We start from the raw sequence: 18,701 nt of genomic DNA on the forward strand, positions 1-18,701 counted from the left end.
CATAAACAAGTCAATTATCCACTCCTTAGGCTACTTTGATTCTAAAAGATCAGACAAGATTGTCATTTTCTCTGCTTAAATTGCAGTTTCTAAACGAGTGTGCAGCCTACTGTATGGGTGTTGGTTGGGGGATGGGATGGCCTGGTGGAATTATAAAAAATGAATAACTTCATGGCATTTTGGATGTGTAAAAAAAGTTTGTCTTGTTTATTTCCTCCCAGTCCATATTAAATCAGTTTCCTAGGAGACCCTCATAATGGAAATGTGGATTCTGTCTCCCAGTTAAGGTAGCACTGCTCTTCACCCGAATGAGACCTCAAACTGACCAAGAAAACTTTCAGAGGTTGATTATAAGTTAACTGTAAATGAAGCCATAAGTGACTGACATTGGTCAGATTTAAGATTCTGTCTATATCAACCAATGGGACAGCCACACTGTAGATTTAATGAATGTTTCATCATTCACATAGACAGAACACCATACAGTCTCAAACAATCCTCTTCGTGCTTGTGATGTGATCAAAGCCTCTCTCTAACCTGACCGTTATAGGGCAGTGCATTAGATGTAATGCTCCAACAGCCTACCTCCTGCTGGTTGAAATGACAATGGGTGTTTTGTTTTTGGCCTGTGCTGTATGAATGAGGGGAGCCCCATGTTTCCCCATCGTTCTCTCTGAGTGAAGCATTGGGCCTCCTTAAAACCCATAGCAACATGGCTGTCTGAGAATGAGTCAGGGAGAGACCAGGACCACACACAGAGCACGTGGGCCCCTCACTGGAGCACCCGGCCAAATCTCTCTTGCTTTCTCTGCGCGCGCAGGCACGCACGCACGCACACACCAGAAGAGAGAGACAGACTCATCTACAAGTCAGTTATTACACCAGAGAGAAAAGTGCCAATGTGACTTCTCATTTCATATTGATCTGTGTAACATGATGTCCCCTGGAATACATATTAGTAGTAGAGACTGTGCCTAAGTCCTGTGTGTTAATGAACCTGCGACTTCCTACAGAACACACTGTCGCTGATGTCTCAATGCCTGCCTCTGAATAACTTCCCCCATCACACTGACATTATGAACACCTGGCCCGTAGGCCTATAATGTTATAGTTCATGCAATTAGTTAAAACAACTGCAGGGCCATGTGCACAAAGTAGAAAGGTGTATGGAGAAGAAGGGCTTCACATGCAGAGTGTGTCTGCTCCCAAGCCCAGGCACATCAGATTTCAGGCCAGGAATGCATCTAAGCTCAGGTTTTCATTTGCCAAACGGGGTGGAGAGGAACCATTTTAATGTTTGACGTCTGACTGTTCACAGCTATATTAGACTTTCAGCCCCAACTAGCCTGGAATGAACTTCAGTGTTTGCAACCAAATCATGGAACATTTTTAAATAAAAATACACTCAAACTCACTTATAATTTCCCCTGCATTTCTATTTCAACATGTTGTATTGTGGGCAGTACAAGACCATACTACACTTGTGTTAAGTATTGCAACACTGGCTGGTACAATCTGTGAAACTGCAGATTAGACAATAAAACAACATACATGTGTTAAACTGATTGACTATAGAACACACATGTAGTCTGTGTGGATAGCGTACACAGACATGCTTTCACATGATACTACAGCAGTAACAGAACATACAGTTGTGTAACCTGTTGTCACAGTGGTCCTACTGGAGCTTATAGACACATTTGGAGAGGTTGGAGGTCAGTAGCCATTTATGCCTATATCCATGTGTCATTTTCTCTCACGCTACCTCAACCCCTATGTCCTCATCGCCCACCCACTGACAGGTCACAACAAGCCATCTGGGAGTACAATACAGGGAAAGAATGTCATGAGACTCTTAAATATACAGTAACACTTCATTTTAGACCACCGTTTCCACTGGTATTTACCTGGCGTTTATTAGGACAATTAGAAATGGTGTCATTGGGTAGTTTCTGGCACTAATTACATGAATTCAACACAATTGGTAACCAACTAGCTGATACATGGATTGGAGTGCTTGTTGTGATGATTCCCAAAGAAACAAATAAAGAATTCACAAGATATTGTCTTTACATAAGAGAGTAATTACCATTTTACCACGTAGAGTCAAAGTAAATACTCTCTGTACCTAAGGGGAATTGTGGAACTAATTTTGACATGTAAAAGTGTTTTTTAATGTTAATTCTTAGGATTTTACATGGGTCAGTTACTAGAATGAATTCCACACCCACCTGTACCGTTTAAATACAGAGCTAATCAGTAGTCTTGACCAGTAACAGTATGTTGACCCACATTTTGAGAGAAAAAAACTGCTATTCCCAGTGGACCTAACTGGGTCATGTTCATTAGGAACAAAACGGACTAAAACAGGACTTGTCCCATAAGAAGCGCTCAATTTCATTTTCCGTCGCGTGCTCTAAGGAACACAACCCCTGTGAGTGGAAATGCCAACAGGTTTAGCTGACGGCCCAACATGGTTATGTTATGGAGAGTCACAGCATTAGTGTAAACTCCAGCGTTGCAGCGCTTGCCAATCTAAACACCAGTGCTTGTGTAAAAGGCGTTACGGAAAATAAGACTGTTTATTATAAAATCAGGCCTTTATGTTGCGCTTTCAAATGGGGAAATCCCCTAGTAGCTCAGTGAGTAATAAACTACAATTACATTATTGGTCTGTATGGATACCCACAATGCTTCATATACAAAAGATATGCTTTATTGAAAGGAATGTATTTACAGTCAATTTAGCTTGAAATATACACTTAGTGGCCAGATTATTAGGTTAACCACCCCGTTCACGAAAATGGGTCGCTCCTACAGACAGTGAGTCACCTGTCAATGGCTTGCTCTATAAAGCATGCAGATAGGCATTCAGTTATTGTTGATTGAATGTTAGAATGGGCAAAACGCGTCACCTAAGTGACTTTGAGCGTGGTATGATCGTCGATGCCAGGTGTGCCGGTTCCAGGATCTCAGAAACAGACGGTCTCCTGGGCTTGTCTAGGGTTTACCGAGAATGGTGAGACAAACAAAACTCGTGCAAGCTAACAGGCGGCATCTCGAAACGCACAACTCGTCGGTCCATGTCACGGATGGGCTATTTGCAGCAGATGACCACACCAGGTTCCACTCCTATCAGCTAAAAACAAGAAGAAGCGGCTCCAGTGGGCACGCCATCACCAACACTGGACAACTGAGGAGTGGAAAAACATTGTCTGGTCCAACGAGTCAGGATTTGGCGTAAGCAGCATGAGTCCATGGCTCCATCCTGCCTGGTGAAGACATGAAGTCCCTTGATACCAATAGAGCAACGTTTGAACGCCACACCTTGTAGAATCTATGCCCTGAAGAATTCAGGCTGTTCTGGAGGCAAAGGGGGGACAACAATTTACTCTGTGTGAATGGATTTGATGTAAAACTAAATGAGAATATCCCTTAAAATGTGTAGAAATCAATTGGGTAACACTTTACTGTAAAGGCTGTAGGTGCAATGATTTATTTAAGCAATAAGGCTTGGGGGGGTGTGGTATATCGGCAATATACCACGGCTAAGGGCTGTTCTTATGCAAGACGCAACGCTGAGTGCCTGGATACAGCCCTTAGCCGTGGTATATTGGCCATATACCACAAACCCCCAAGGTGCCTTATTGCTATTACAAACTGGTTACCAACATAAATGGCGCAGTAAAAAGAAAGGCTTCAGGGATCAAACAACCCAGTTTATAAAACTTGTTATAGCATGCATGGCAAACTACAGTTGGGAGATTTAACATACACACAAGCTAAATTGACTGTAAAGCTAATGAGCTTTATTACATTACTTGGGTTTGCGCTTTCATATTTGAGAAGGGCCGACAGAATTGTCTTGTTCTCAACTCTATGAGAGTATTAGCGGATAACTGGATGGATATAAATAACAGATCAATGTCGTAAACCACATTGACAAAAAAGTAACTGGACAGAGTCTACATTATTTCAGCAGGGTTTGGACTCCGGTTGCTGGGTTTTTTCCCTTTTCAATAAATTACAGATCGTGCCATATTTGAGATGAGTCAAATGACGAATAGCTGTGAATGGAGGAGTTCTCCATTGGCTGTCTGGCTGGAGTACTTCCTGATTAGATGCATTCATTTTAGCTCCCCTGGGGCACAGGGTGGGCAGAGTTTCAACATTGACCATTCCATTGGTCATAAAGTGAAAACTCCACCCATCCAGGATACTGGGTGAGCTAAAACGAAACAAGCACACATTGACACACTGTCCAGGCATCTAGACCTTTTCGGAACCTTGGTTTCTCAGCCATTTCACATGGGTCTGGTCCCTCACCTACATCAACCCATTCAGGAAATAAACCATTGGTTCTGGTAGCTCAGTTGGTTAGATTATATACTGAACAAAAAGACACGCAAGAGAGTCAAGAACGCAGAAAGAGAGCAGACCACCTCGACTCTTGTCAAATGGTGGAGCATCCAACCAGAATCTTTGGCCTCAAAGCCAGTCCTTGCACCATTGAAATGATCAAGCAGCCTTGAAAATGAACACCATCTACATGAAAGCTTGAGCCCCATCCAGCAGAAGGGGGTAGAATTCCAGACTCCCACACCCCCTGGGTGACCCTGGGGTTGATGACCTAGTCCTGGTCCAGTTTGATCGGGTAGGACCTGATCATGACCAGGTTACTGCCAAGGGTCAGTACGGTGCTGCAGGTTGTAGTTCTGAAGCTCAATCTGGTCCTTTATCTGGTTGATCAGAATCTGAGACAAGAGGATCCCCACCAGCTAATGACAGAAAGAGAGAGAGAGAGAAAGAGGACACAGGAAAACAATAGAGGCTGGGTGAGCAGAGAAGTGACTTTAGAGAAGTGACTTCATGTGGTTCCTGACCCTCTCTACACTTCTAGATGATGTGCCCATAGAGTTACAATGTGAATCTAAATAGACCAGGACTGGGGTCAAATTAAATTGAAGTCAGTCAATTCAAGAAGTACACTGAAATTCCAATTTAACAATTAAAATAACAAAATGTACTTTCAGTTACTTCTTAATAACCTGAAAAGGAGAAGCTATGTATTTCTACTGTTTGATTTGAAGGAATTGAGTGACATCAATTGGAATGGACCCCAACCCTGGAATATACTCTACAAGTGTGTGTGTGATGTCTACCTGTGGGATGGCCAGACCCAGGGCGATGCCCCCTAGCATGAACAGGTTGCTGTGGATCCAGTTGACCAGCTTGTCGATGCAGCCATTTGTGTGGATGAAGGCACCAGCCTGTAGATATGGCAGCTCCTGCATCCCCTGACCACACATTGTATTAATGACCGCCTGCAGAGAGAGATACATTTGAATTACAATGCACAATAATGCACAAGTACGTACATGACATTGCACATTGTGCTCGGTTGAAACTAAATCACACTTGACAATAAAGTGGAACATAAAAATAGCACACTTAACTGTAGCCTGTCATGATTTAACCACTGTAACAAGTTGCTGGCAAGATGATTGTAATACCCCAAGGCCCCGACCTCTAACCCCTGACCTCATCTTTAGACAGCAGGCAGCAGGAGAAGGGAACAGAGCAGCGCTCTCGGCTGCGGTTGTCTGTGGTGCAGTTGAAGTACATGTTCTGAGACCAGTCGGTGTAGGTGACACCTCCACAACAGCTGAACTGAGGAGACGAGGACAAACAAGTCATTGGTTAATGGATTGTATAGCCTGTGTAGTCAACAGCTGTCAGTCTGTATTTGTGTGAAACTTGTTGTCAGTGTGGTGTGTAGATGTTGTCTTTTAACTCAGTAGCTTGTGAGACACATTTCTGATTAAGATCTATACAATGAACTGTTGTTTTCAGTTGAGGAAGATAGAGGAACCAAAAAGGATCATCTCAAAACCAAATCTGACAAAGACCCCTCAGTACTGAATAAACAGTAGTGTAACTACCGTCGCTGTACAGTACTTGAGATCAACGTGTATTATTTGGGAACAACAAGTATTACAGTGAGAAAGTGTTGTTTCCAGTTATATGTGGTCCCCTCCTCACCTCTTTCTGACCAAAGTCGATGAGGTTCTGGAGGTCAATGTCATCCCTATAATGAACGATGGCATTGTTGATAATCTCACTCACTTTATTCCGTGCCTTTAGAAAATAAAGAAAAGAAAGATGACATTTGCTTTAAATAATTTGTTTAGTCAATCAACTAATACACTCAATTGTACCCTGAGCAAGACAAGATTGTTCCCACATGAATGAATTACACACATGTATTTATCCTGAGTAAATCCTGGTAATATAATACCCCCATAGTTAGAAAACAGACCTGACTTTCTTTAAGCTGCATTCTGTCTTTACAAACGTGCACACACACGTAAGCAAGCACGCACAGTGGCACGCGCACACTCAAAGTTTACACGTAGTACATTCCTCTGAAAACCAACAGCCTGCTGCTGGATGAGTTAAATCGACCGGTGAAGTGCAGTTGAAGGCAACTAGCAGCAGAGGGCGCTCTCTGGCCACAAGTCACAGACTGACAAACAGCCTAAAAAAAATAACTTCCTCATCTAAATGTACATTAGCATTATTGTCGTCATTATCATATATTTCTGACCCTTATCTTACGGTAATTACTTAAATGAACTGATATGAGCACTAACTGAGCCAATTGAACATTAGAAAGCCAACCTTTTTCAACAGTCACAATGTATGAAAGTCTAATCCAAAAGCATGGCTTTCGTTGGCTGCTCTTGTAAATATTGTGAATTCACATCAAATCTTTCTCTTTTAATGATTTCTATTTCTCTTGTTGTATATGCTGTGTGTACGTTTCAATTACGCAGATTTGATTCTGCACAAGAACTGCCCTTTGGGGACAGTAACAATCTATTGAATTGACCTCAAAGAGAGATGTTGCACTTCTTTAACAAGAACTGGAGAAGGACAGAATGTTGGGACCAGGTCCAGGTATAATGACCTAGCTAGAGGCAGGGGTGGAGGAGACGGAACGTGAGGGAAGGAGTTCCCAGAGTAAACTTCTTAGGGGGAACCGACATGTACAGTTTATTATGGGTAATAAAATGCTGCATGATACAACCAATAAAAATAATTCCCATAGTGATACCCCCATAATTCCCATAGTGATACCCCCATAATTCCCATAGTGATACCCCCATAATTCCCATAGTGATACCCCCATAATTCCCATAGTGATACCCCCATAATTCCCATAGTGATACCCCCATAATTCCCATAGTGATACCCCCATAATTCCCAGTGATACCCCAATAATTCTATGAGAATTATGGGGGTATCACTATCCTTTCCTAGTGGAGATACAGTACCTTATCTGAGAAGACGAAGCCCAGGACACCTGTAGCTAGCTGCAGCAGAAAGATGATAGTCAGGAAGATGCAGAACTGGAGGAAATAAGGAAGGAAGGAAGGCAGGAAGGAAAAAAGAAAGAAGGAAAGAGAGAGAGAGAGGAAGAGTTAATCATTTGTTCAGTCTGAGGGCAAGACTCACACAAGTCTTATGGATAAGAATGTATTAGCCTGGTAATCCTTCAGGAGTCAAAACCCCCTTCAGCAGATAACCTGAGGAGGACTAAAGTATCTCATACTAGGCTATTCAAATGATAGAGCACAACACAGCTGATAATTGGCAGTGGTCCAATTCCAATATTTTTAGAATGCATTCTTCCTTCCATCCTGCCTGCCTTCCTTGAGGTAGAGATAACTGATTCATACGTTTGGCTATGTGAAAGCACCATTTCTATCTTATTGCTTTCACCCACCAATCCTTAACAGATCACTGATTTCTTCAAGGAAGGTAGGTAGGCATGAAGGTTTTATTTATCAAATACAAGTCTGCATTGTGGGGAATACGTTCGTAAGTAAGCATTTCACAGTGAAGTCTACACCTGTTGTATTCTGTGAATGTGACCAATAACATTTGATTTGATTTTGATTTGAGGGTGCTCTTTTAAAAAGAGTTAGAAGTGGGCTAGACCACTGACTGTCTGTAGGAGGCAGATGTTCTCTCTGAGGGAGCCCACACAGCCACAGAAGGTGATGAAGAACATGAGCACCCCCACGATCAGCAGCAGGATGGCAGGGTCCACCGCTAGACAGGCCATGGCTGCCTCTGGGAGAGGGAGAAAGAGAGGGAGAAAAGGGACCGAGAGCAAGTGAAAGAATCATGTACCGGAGAGAGTGGAGAGAGAAAGAGCATACGTGGAGCCAAAGAGTGAGTGAGTGAGTGAGTGAGTGAGAATACATGGCGCCAGAGAGAGAGCGAGCGAGAGAGAGTTACAATGACTGAAGTTGGTTCTTATCTTAGAAGGAATTACAAACATAGTGGGGATATTCATCAAACCTTAGAAGAAGTTGTGAGCCGTTTGTATTTTTGACATTCTTCCTAACAGAGGGACCTTTGGAACCACATAAACAAAATGACATACTCTATAAACGTCCTGTACTGCCTTGGCATTTCTGCCTTGGTGTTGCGACCAGGGTCGTGTTCATAAAGGCACAAAACAGGAGAAATGGAGTGAAACAGGATGGGATGAGACTACCTGGTCCAATAAGAAACTCATTTTTGTTTTCCTTTTAAAAACGTTTAGCTACAGTATGGTGCAGGACCTAGGCCTATTGAACTCAGTATGAAAGCACCACTAGAATGCCATACAAACAGCTCTGGAAATTCACACTGAATGTAGGCATCCATTGAGTCAATGGAGGATCACTTACCGGCATGTTTCATCATCCTGGCGTAAATACCAACAGACATCAACACCAATGAGATCATCTGATAAAATGAAAAGAAAAAAGTCAATGTTATTTTTCTTGTTGTAACTAGGCTTATGGAGTAGAACGATATGAGACTAAATATGAACCTGTGTCTTTGTGACAGTATAACACAGGAGAAAGACATGCAGTCTCAAATGGGGGAGAACAGGAGGGATTTAAACTGTCCAAGGCAGATGTTTTTATCTCAATATCAAATAATTCATTACCTTACTGTGGTTGTTTGTTTTTGACCATTGTAATTGAAAACAACAATACCTTCTTGGCAAAGAGCAATTTCTCAATCAAAAATGTTTCTAGGATTGTCTGGGAGTCTGGGAGGAAAACTGAAAACTAGCTGTTATTGGCAGAGGGGTTTGGAATTCTTTTTTATTGGTCAATTACCAAATGTACTACCTGGTGATGTCACCAGGCAGGCCAAAAGTACATTTTCAAACAGCTCTTACAGTATCATCATTATCATCATTATCATATTCACAATAGTATAGAAAACAGTAAGGAGGTATGTGAGAAACAGCTTACTCTGGAAATGGAAGTCTTCTCCTTTAAGAGCAGACCATAGTTATAACTCTATGGAGCAGATACACACACAGCCAGGCAGGAGCTACGGGATGTCACTACGCTCAAGTGAAACTTAACATTCAACTACAGAAACTTTAAGCTGCTTTTCAGAACCAGAATCAACCCCCTGGAGACCTCGGAATTGCATAAAACATTACATTTTTGTTTCTGTCTGATTCTGAGGAGAAAGAAAAAACCCATCCACACAGCAGAGAGTGGAGAGAGAGGTTACTGTAGCAGGTGAGGAGAAGTCATCTTCCTGCTATTAATCCTTTCTGGTTAAAGTCGGATTTTACCTTTAAACTACAGTCGTGGCCAAAAGTTTTGAGAATGACACAAATATAAATTTACACAAAATTTGCTGCCTCAGTGTCTTTAGATATTTTTGTCAGATGTTACTATGGAATACTGAAGCATAATTACAAGCATTTCATAAGTGTCAAAGGCTTTTATTGACAATTACATGAAGTTGATGCAAAGAGTCAATATTTGCAGTGTTGACCCTTCTTTTTCAAGACCTCTGCAATCCGCCCTGGCATGCTGTCAATTAACTTCTGGGCCACATCCTGACTGTTGGCAGCCCATTCTTGCATAATCAATGCTTGGAGTTTGTCAGAATTTGTGGGTTTTTGTTTGTCCACACGCCTCTTGAGGATTGACCACAAGTTCTCAATGGGATTAAGGTCTGGGGAGTTTCCTGGCCATGGACCCTAAATATTGATGTTTTGTTCCCGGAGCCACTTAGTTATCACTTTTGTCTGACCTCCTACTGTGAGACTCACCTGCAGCCTCATCAGATAGCCCCAGCACTGAAGAGACACAAACTGATCAACCCTGCGGAGAACCTGGAAGACATGATGTGTAAGAAGCACAACACACTCATGGAGCTGTTCTGTAGGACTGACCAGACGTGTGTGTGTGTGTGTGTGTGTGTGTGTGTGTGTGTGTGTGTGTGTCAGTTCTGCACAGAGACTGACCACAAGACTCAGCACACCGTCCCTCTTGAGGAAGAGTTTGGGGAGAGGAAGGCTCAGCTGGGGAAGACGGAGTCACAAGTGCAGCAAATGAGCCGGGAGCGACTGCAGAAGATCAGTGATATCAAAACGCTCTGTGGAGGCCAGCAAGAAAGACGCAAATCGAGAAATAGCAGATGTGCAGGTCTTCACTGCTCTGGTGGAGTTCATTGAAAGAAGCCAGGCTGAGCTCATTGGGGTGATTGAGAAGAAGCAGAAATCAGCAGAGAGGCAGGCTGAAGGGCTCATTAAAAAGCTGGAGCAGGAAATCACTGAGTTAAAGAGGAGAAGCACTGAGCTAGAGCAGATTTCACACACTGAGGACCTTCATCTAGTCCAGAGCTTCCCATCCCTGTGCACCCCATGAACACCAGGGACTGGACTAAGATCAGTGTTTACTGTGATCTGTGTGTGGGGGACTTAAGGAGAGCTGTGTCTCAGGTGGAGGATACCGTTACCAAGGAGATGGAGAAGTTGTGTGATGCTGAGATGAAGAAGGTCCAGCAATGGGCAGTGGATGTGACTCTGGACCCTGATACAAGACATCGCTATCTTGTTCTGTCTGAGGACAGGAAAAAAGTGAGAGATGGATACAGGCAACATTCTCTCTAATAAGACCTAGAAAGGCATTGGAATATTCCCAGTGTCATGGGAAAGGAGGGCCTCTCCTCAGGAAGATTCTACTACGAGGTGCAGGTTGAGAGAAACTACTAGGTTTTGGGAGTAATTAAAGAGTCCACAAACAGAGCCCTCCTGTTACGGTACCCTGAAAATGGATTCTGGAATGCACGACTCCTAGGTGATTGGGTCTGTCGAATTGGTCGCACCCCAGTCTGCCTTAAGAAGAAGCTCAGGAGAGTGGGGGTGTTTGTGGATTTTGAGGAGGGTCAGGTCTCCTTTTATGAGACTTGTTCTCCACATCATATCTTCTCTTTCATTGGCAACGCCTTCACTGAGAAACTATATCCATACTTCAACCCTGGTTGTTATGGTGGTGACAACTCAGCCCCATTGGTCATCTCTTCTGTCAATCACAGATTGACAATGACATGGGAAAACATTGATTATCAGTTAACACCCTGCAGAGGTGCTGTAGCCCCACGAGTCCTGAACTTTTCATGATTCTTAACTCAACCATTGTGGTGACTTGAACTCAGTCTTGATCACTAGTAACTTAAGCTTTCTTCACATTGCAGGCCTTAAATGCTCAAATCAGTTTATTTTCCAAATCCATTTAGGAATAGTGACTGTTCAAACAGCAAGTTACAAGTGACCAAATCAGATGTGTGTGTGTTAAGACTGCAGTCATTTGGGGTGGCAGGGTAGCCTAGTGGTTAGAGCGTTGGACTAGTAACCGGAAGGTTGCAAGTTCAAACCCCCGAGCTGACAAGGTACAAATCTGTCATTCTGCCCCTGAACAGGCAGTTAACCCACTGTTCCTAGGCCGTCATTGAAAATAAGAATTTGTTCTTAACTGACTTGTCTAGTTAAGGTAAAAATTGCTGACAAGGCTATGTGTGCACAGTGGCATAGGCTGATTGGTGGTGGTGCTCGTGCTTCTTAGCACTCAGAAGTTATGTAGCAGGCTAAGTTTCCCAGTTGCTTTGAATGTTCAAAATCATAGTGCAAGGACACTTTTAAAGCCTCAAAAGGATAAGATGATCCAACTTTCAAAAGGAGTCCTTTTTGGCCACAGCAGTTAACTAGCTAGCCACATTCACTAATAGGTTTGTAAACTATTAACTAGCTAGCTGGGTAGCTTTCTAGCACATTCACTAATAGGTTTGTAAACTATTAACTAGCTAGTTGGCTACCACATGATCTTGTCAAACTGTCAGAGTAGCTAGCAAGCAACAAGATATACCAAATAACAGTCTAAAAACCACTTGAAAATTCAGAAAATTCAGATTTGACCGCTCAGACACAAATCTGATTCCTGGCCATGTGACGTATCAGACTTCAAACCACCTATGAAGGTAGTGTGAAATGTGGTTTGAAATATCCTATTCCATGTGCTTTTTGGCTTTTCGGACTGCAAGAAAAATAACAGATGACAATGGGATATGCAAAAAAAAAAAGAAGGATTTGAGTCACTTCAAACTGCCAATGTGAACCAGGCTTTAGTTGTTCATTAAAGTTTCTCTCCTTTGCATAATTCAACGTGCTATCTACAACTCTTGTATTACCTAACAAGCCTTACTAATATACATTGAACAAAAATATAAAACCCAACATGTGTTGGTCCCATGTTTTATGAGCTGAAATAAAGGATCCCAGAAATGTTCCATATGCACAAAAAGCTTTTCTTTCAAATACTATGCACACATTTGTTTACATCCCTGTTAGTGAGTATTTCTCCTTTGCCAAGATAATCCATCCACCTGCCAGGTGTAGCATATCAATAATATGATCATAGAGCATGATCCTTACACAGGTGCATCTTGTGTTGGAGACAATAACGTGCAGTTTTGTCACACAACACAATGCCACAGATGTCTCAAGTTGAGGGAGCGTGCAATTGGTATGCCGATTACAGGAAAGTCCACCAGAGCTGTTGCCAGAGAATTTAAGGTTAATTTCTCTACCATAAGCCACCTCCGTTGTTTTAGAGAATTTGGCAGTACATCCAACCAGACTCACAACCTTAGACCACATGTATGGCGTGGTGTGGGCGAGCAGTTTGCCAATGTCAATGTTATGAACAAAGTGCCCCATGGTGGCGGTTGGGTTATGGTATCGGCAGGCATAAGCTACGGACAATAAGAACAATTTCATTGCATCAATGGCAATTTGAATGCACAGAGTTACCGTGACGAGATCCTAAGGCCCAGTTTATATTTTTGTTCAGTATACTAAGCTAGCTATTTTTCTTTACGCTGTGAACTGTAGCTTGAAAGATTGTTGGAGCACAAGCTTTAGCATAAGCAAGGAACTTGTGACTCAACTACAACGCTAGTGACTTGGGACTCTAGTGGGACATGAGGTTTAGTCACTTGACTACAATACTAGCAATGTGTACGTAACTTAAAATGTAAACAAAAACCATTCAGTGCATGTCAGAACAGAACCATTGCAAAGTGGGTGTGCTGTAGTATTTACACTAGTTTTAGTCAGAGTGAGTAAAAGTGGCATACAATGTAAAACTAAATTGGATTCTCGAATATACAGTTTAGCACACAGAGAATCATATAACGGAACCGACGAACAACGTTCAACTAGTGACGTTATCCATAATAGGCTGATGGGTCACAGTTCAGAACTAGTGAGTTGGGATGTGTTCTGTTCTATAGAGTTCGTTCTCGTTTGACTAAATAAACAACTTGGCAGCGATCAGAGGGCTTTTCTTATAATGGCCCTTTCACTTTTAACTCCAACCTGTAGCTTCACCAACATAACAGGGAGCACACAGCCACCCCTCTCCCACTCCAGTATCCAGTTTCCACACCTTGCACTTTGGAGGGAAAAGCCTAGTCTGTCCTCCGAGTAAGGACGAGTCTTCCTCTGCACAAAGGAGGCTAAATGGACAGTTTACAAAACCATTGTTGTTATCTATGCAAAGATAGAGAATAAACTCTTGAGCCATCTATCCAGTCATTAGTTTGAGTTGAGCGATTCATTGGTTGTGGTGTAAATTCTGCCCTCTAAGTTATTTCGGGAAAATGGAAACAGAAAATGGGCGGCCTTCCTACAGCTCTGTACCTCAAATGGAATTGCCATGTGGTCACTAGAGATAGATATCTTCCTTGGTGGTTTGTTCAGATAACCTCTCACACCATAGTTCACACCATAGTTCACACCATAGTTCACATTTGTAGCAATACTGATGACTCCCTCGCGTTTAACAGTCTACGCAGGGTGTTAGATGTGTCCTTCCAGACACATTCTCCAGCTAGCCAGAGGGGGTGAAAAACTACTTCAAAAATGCATTCCTCACAGCCAGAGATGCAAGTTTTTACAAGATCTTATCCTGTTTGCACAAGGCCGAAGAGTAGCTCTTTGACTTGTGGTACGTTGTGAGGGACAGGACTGTAACAATCAGGAGTTTGTTTTTAGGACGTCCATGTTCAAACTTGTAAATCAATGTAGAAGTGGCCAGGGATGGGGGGGGGGACCTGGTTCCGTCCGTGAAATCTTTTTGACATGTAAAAAATTGTTTATGGTGAATGAAATTATTTTACATTAGTGTGTTCTTGAGTTACTCTTTTTCCATGTCCACTTCTGCAGGTGACCCATGTGGTAAATGTAGCAGATGTAATGATACCATTACTGTACATAATGAAGAATCAAACCTGAAAGGAAAGTATTTTCAGGGAACATCCGGGTGTGGACACACTGACACTGTAGCCTACATGTTGTTTTGCACATAGCTAACCTCAAGCTCTGTCATTTCCTGTCTATGAATCGGCCTGTATCTGCTATGCATAGGAAGGATTAGCTCTGGTCTCTTCACACAACCAGAAAGATTTGCCTCTGCTGGTTAATTAACTCCTCTCTGTTAGTAGAGGAATGCCTACTAAACACCCTGGACCAGAGCTAAGGTGATAGTAGAGGAAGAACCTACTAAACACCCTGGACCAGAGCTAAGGTGTTAGTAGAGGAACGCCTAGTAAACACCCTGGACCAGAGCTAAGGCGTTAGTAGAGGAAGAACCTACTAAACACCCTGGACCAGAGCTAAGGTGATAGTAGAGGAAGAACCTACTAAACACCCTGGACCAGAGCTAAGGCGTTAGTAGAGGAAGAACCTACTAAACACCCTGGACCAGAGCTAAGGTGATAGTAGAGGAAGAACCTACTAAACACCCTGGACCAGAGCTAAGGTGTTAGTGGAGGAAGAACCTACTAAACACCCTGGACCAGAGCTAAGGTGTTAGTAGAGGACCGTGTACTAACACCCTGGACCAGAGCTAAGGCATTAGTAGAGGAAGAACCTACTAAACACCCTGGACCAGAGCTAAGGTGTTAGTGGAGGAATGCCTACTAAACACCCTGGACCAGAGCTAAGGTGTTAGTGGAGGAAGAACCTACTAAACACCCTGGACCAGAGCTAAGGTGTTAGTAGAGGAAGAACCTACTAAACACCCTGGACCAGAGCTAAGGTGTTAGTAAAGGAATACGTACTAACACCCTGGACCAGAGCTAAGGTGTAAGTAGAGGAATACGTACTAACACCCTGGACCAGAGCTAAGGTGTTAGTGGAGGAATGCCTACTAAACACCCTGGACCAGAGCTAAGGTGTTAGTAAAGGAATGCCTACTAAACACCCTGGACCAGAGCTAAGGTGTTAGTAAAGGAATACGTACTAACACCCTGGACCAGAGCTAAGGTGTTAGTAAAGGAATACGTACTAACACCCTGGACCAGAGCTAAGGTGTTAGTAAAGGAATACGTACTAACACCCTGGACCAGAGCTAAGGTGTTAGTAAAGGAATACGTACTAACACCCTGGACCAGAGCTAAGATAGGCCAACGTTTCCGCTAGTTATGGAATGTAAACACAGCAGAACTGGACATAAATCCACGTCAAAACCTATTAACACTGCAAAGCAGTACGGACTAAAACCCAACACTGGAAATCCCAGTCTGCAATAACAAGGCTGCTTGTTCTTGCGTCTTAGTCAGAAATCCCCTTAGTGTTGAACAGTGAGTGAAAGTTACAGTTCCCCCAAGCACCTGACAGTAGGCTGACATCTGTACTATCAATTTGCGTAGTTTGCAAACTTCTGCTTCCAGAGTTGTTAATGTTTAACAGCTGGCTGCCTTTTCATAGTTGTTATAGATATTCTGTACTCAAGGACAACGTTTGGGGAAGAAGCTAAATCAGTCGGCATGCTGACACTCATAAACAAAGCAGATGTCATGAGATCAGGAGCATTCAGAGTGGCACATTTTCCCCCCAGATGTTTTTCTATTGAACAGATCGTGAGAGATGATGGCAGTGGGGAAAGAGAGAGCGAGGGGGTGTGTCAAAGGGCACTAGGCCAGATTCTAGCCTTTGCCGACACTATAGACAAGTGTGCCTACACTGACAGTCATCATGGGATGATTGCCTATGCTGTGTGATGTTAAAGCAGGGCCCATATCAAAAGGTATGAACTCAATACAGAACACCAAGCCTGGATATTTCAAAGAGCTCCTATCTCCTAATGTGTCATAGGTAGCTCAGAACAGCGCAGACTCTAGTGTCATCACCATCAAAGGCATATCAGTGCTTGGTGACACAGTGATTTTGGGGGGGGGGGTCCTCCTCACATATTTTGATACAAACTGTGGCTAGGAAAGCTCATTCAAAAGAAAAAAAAATGGGGCCAAGATTAGTTTCTGATAGTCAAACATGCAAAATACAACTGTAACAAGCATTTGATGAGGTCTCGCAACAACAACAAAGAAGAGAGCAAATAGCCCTCTCACAGATAACTGTTTCAACAGCTTTCTACGAGCGGATTGAAGTGTCTAAGAGGCATATTTGATATGCTCATTTGACTGCTAAACAGATTTGGAGAGGAGAGTGCATGGGCCCCCTTTTCACAGAACCCCATGTTGCACCATCAGCATATGAATAAATGAAACTTTGCGTTGCTTGGCAACAGCTTGGTTAAAAAAGGTGCTGTGACAGTGGGCTGGCGTATACAGAGCAGTGTATATTGGAGTTTTGTTTGCTACTCCTAGTGGTTTTCACATTATTATTGAAATGAGAGTCTGGATCCCCTCTATATAAAGACTATTAATTTAGGTCTAAATGTATTCTAGCAGCCAACGTCTATCAAGACTAGGTCCATTATTAATGGAGTAAAATTGGTTATTTAAAACACAAATGAGTTCCAAAACAAGGTGACACTTTGACCAATGAGAGAGCTGCAAAGTATGTGCAGGCATTCCTTAGCATGCCTGTAGCTCCATTCCTCACCACTATCACAGCTGTGATGTTGTAGCTGCTGTTTAAACATGTTCATCAGCAAATAAGCACTCCTTTAGTATGACACTAGTAGTAGTCATTGGTGTCAAACATGAAGCAGAATACAACCTTTATTTCATGTACTCCTTTGAATAGGCAATATTGGTTATTTTCCACGGTTAAGGATTGATTATGATGGTTTTGTAGCATAGACGCAAAGGCATAAAAACATAGCTAAATGTTTCATCCTATTGAAGACATGATTGTAACATAACTATTTTGTGGGGCTTAGAAAGAATGTGTCTTGTTAGTGAGGCTGGTTTTCTCATGCATTCACACAATAACAAATTAACAGCCTAAATCAATGGTTAACCAGTTCTCACAGCAAAGTAGACTAAATTACTGGAAGTTGCTCAAATGGATATTTACAATTTGTACAATTAAAATGTGTGCCTAAACTTAAATTGGGCAGAGTGAGGTGCACAGATTACGCAAAATCAGCAGACAAAACCAGGAGAAATCTAAGCATATGAAATACTTACCCAAAATATTAAGTTAAAAAGGAAAAGTAGATATTTGACAACTGGGCTGACAAAGCTGAACTCTTTATCGTAAGTCGCCAGCGCGGCTCTTTTCCCCATGGTTAAAAATCAGAATACCCAATCCGTGCGTAAATGTTGGCTATCACCTTCCTTGGTCTTTCCGAAATAGTCCAGGTAAATCAAAGCATTCATACGTGCGTTTATAGCTACTTTTTATTTACGGAGTAAATTACAGTAGTCTACGTTGTAGAGCGAGTCACTTCTCACCCTCGGTGGTGCTGGATTCCAATTACATTTCCTTATTCAGACAAGTCTAGAGAAAATAGGCTACAAACACAACAGAGACACAAGCCTACAGCAGCAGCGCAACCTTGGGTTTGTAAAGAGGGCGTCTTTCTCAGTATTGTGCGACGTGAGTCACCTGTTACAAAGTTGCTAGTGCTACTGTGATTAATGATTAACGGATGTAGCCGAATATGTAACTTTGAATTTGTTTGGTATCTGCAATGTAATCAATTACAAAACAATACAAAATAAAAAACTATTAATTTGCTTTAATGAATTAAAACATGATTAACAAACCAATTTTATGTTTGAGGCTATAGGTGCATTTGACTACATAAGATAAAACTGGTACACAAATTACACAATAAATACACACTTGCTCAATTTTACATGATTTATAGTAACACGGTGTCAAATATCTTTAACGTAAAGGGTTTGGCATTAAAGGCCCAATTAGCCATTTTTATATCAATATCAAATAATTTATGGGTAACAATTAGCTAAGTACATTAATGTAATAGATTTCATTAAAAAATGGGAAAAAAACAATTTCTCAAGCAAGAATTTTGCTTGGACTTTCTGGGAGTGGTCTGAGTTGAGAGGGG

General features: G+C 42.2%; 1 protein-coding gene across 6 annotated transcripts; it reads right to left on the reverse strand.

Annotated features, from left to right (window-relative positions):
- Window positions 1-1,877: 1,877 nt before the first annotated feature.
- On the reverse strand, window positions 1,878-18,208 carry tspan33a (tetraspanin 33a). 6 transcript variants are annotated; one of them, XM_031815385.1, is made up of 10 exons: window positions 17,812-18,111; window positions 10,834-10,933; window positions 10,145-10,207; window positions 8,745-8,802; window positions 8,012-8,139; window positions 7,338-7,412; window positions 6,043-6,138; window positions 5,542-5,670; window positions 5,163-5,324; window positions 3,707-4,778 (listed from the first exon to the last, which is right to left on the reverse strand). In XM_031815385.1, the coding sequence occupies exons 3-10, from the start codon at window positions 10,154-10,156 to the stop codon at window positions 4,677-4,679; spliced, it is 762 nt and encodes a 253-aa protein (XP_031671245.1). In that variant the 5' UTR covers window positions 10,157-10,207; window positions 10,834-10,933; window positions 17,812-18,111; the 3' UTR covers window positions 3,707-4,676. The 6 variants fall into 6 exon arrangements, with proteins under 6 accessions (XP_031671246.1, XP_031671247.1, XP_031671248.1 ...); XM_031815386.1 differs by having other exon boundaries at window positions 1,878-4,778; window positions 10,145-10,933; window positions 17,812-18,208; XM_031815387.1 differs by having other exon boundaries at window positions 1,878-4,778; window positions 8,012-8,802; window positions 10,834-10,937; window positions 17,812-18,206.
- Between the last annotated feature and the right edge of the window lie 493 nt (window positions 18,209-18,701).

Source organism: Oncorhynchus kisutch, unplaced genomic scaffold (assembly GCF_002021735.2).
Source record: "Oncorhynchus kisutch isolate 150728-3 unplaced genomic scaffold, Okis_V2 Okis09a-Okis19a_hom, whole genome shotgun sequence".
NCBI lineage: Eukaryota > Metazoa > Chordata > Actinopteri > Salmoniformes > Salmonidae > Oncorhynchus > Oncorhynchus kisutch.

Excerpts from the sequence above, each read along its gene's own strand:
- tspan33a (XM_031815383.1), bottom strand. The coding sequence starts at position 17,910 with ATGGGGAAAAGAGCCGCGCTGGCGACTTACGATAAAGAGTTCAGCTTT. Across the intron at positions 7,413-8,011 it reads ACATCTGCCTCCTACAGACA|TTCTGCATCTTCCTGACTAT; the intron begins GTCAGTGGTCTA and ends TATTTCCTCCAG. Across the intron at positions 5,671-6,042 it reads TCGACTTTGGTCAGAAAGAG|TTCAGCTGTTGTGGAGGTGT; the intron begins GTGAGGAGGGGA and ends TCGTCTCCTCAG.